General features: G+C 50.5%; 1 protein-coding gene across 1 annotated transcript; it reads left to right on the top strand.

The window, feature by feature from the left end:
• Positions 1-181: 181 nt before the first annotated feature.
• On the top strand, positions 182-832 carry LOC111672724 (kalirin-like; the record flags this gene model as incomplete). The annotated part of the gene is made up of 3 exons (XM_023430272.1): positions 182-313; positions 500-634; positions 740-832. Coding segments are annotated over 3 exons (360 nt in total), but the record flags the coding sequence as incomplete, so codon positions are not given.
• Between the last annotated feature and the right edge of the window lie 120 nt (positions 833-952).

Below are 952 nucleotides of genomic sequence, written 5' to 3'. Positions count from 1 at the left end.
GTTACCTGTCTATCTACCTGTCTCACTGTCTGTCTACCTGTCTCTGTCTCCTCCCTCTGTAGAGACTGTATTCAATCAGTCAGGTGACGTTCACAGGACTAACCACTGTCTTCATGTCTGTCTCTTTACCTGTCCGTCTGTCTACCTGTTTGTCTCTCTACCTGTCCGTCTGGCTGTTCAGTTTCTGCTCAAGGTGGAGGGTTGGGTTCAGGTGTGCTCTGAAGGGTCGTTGCCGTCGGCAACAGCAGAGCTGGAAGCTGCAATAAAGAAACACCAGGAACTAAATGAGGAGATCTCTGCTAACTACACACAGGTACCTGTCTCTCTCAACACCTGTCTGTCTAAACACCTGTCTGTCTGTACACTTGTCTGTCTCAACACCTGTCTGTCTGAACACCTGTCTATCTTTCTGAACACCTGTCTGTCTGTCTGTCTCAACACCTGTCTGTCTGTCTGTCTCAACACCTGCCTGTCTATCTCAACACCTGTCTGTCTACAGGTCAGTGAGAGTGGTAAAGCCTTATTGGACGTCCTCCAGCGTTGCCCAGCAACCGAATCTGATGACTCAGCAACCAAACCAGACTTCACCACGGCCACACATGGCATCATGGGAGTTCTGCACCAGGTGATGCAGGTACGACTCACTTTAGCCCGTCTCACATCCTTTTGTCTCTCTGTCACTGACCAACAGACAGGCAGGTGGACTGATTTGACGTTTGTTTGTTTTATTTTTTTGCAGGGTCAACATGAGGTGGAGGGGGCGTGGCAGCACCGTAAGCTCCGCCTCCACCAACGCCTGCAGCTGTGCGTCTTTCAACAGGACGTTAGACAGGTACGACAAATCCAGATCCAGATCCAGACCTAGATTCACATTAGGGTCCAGATTCATTTTAACGTCTCCACCTGTCTGCCTCTCTGCACCTGTCTGCCTCTCTGCACCTGTCTGCCTCTC

This window comes from Seriola lalandi, unplaced genomic scaffold (assembly GCF_002814215.2).
Source record: "Seriola lalandi dorsalis isolate HSWRI2012SDOR001 ecotype SW California unplaced genomic scaffold, Sedor1 jcf7180002008954, whole genome shotgun sequence".
Lineage (NCBI taxonomy): Eukaryota > Metazoa > Chordata > Actinopteri > Carangiformes > Carangidae > Seriola > Seriola lalandi.
This window is presented reverse-complemented; position numbering and strand designations above follow the sequence as displayed.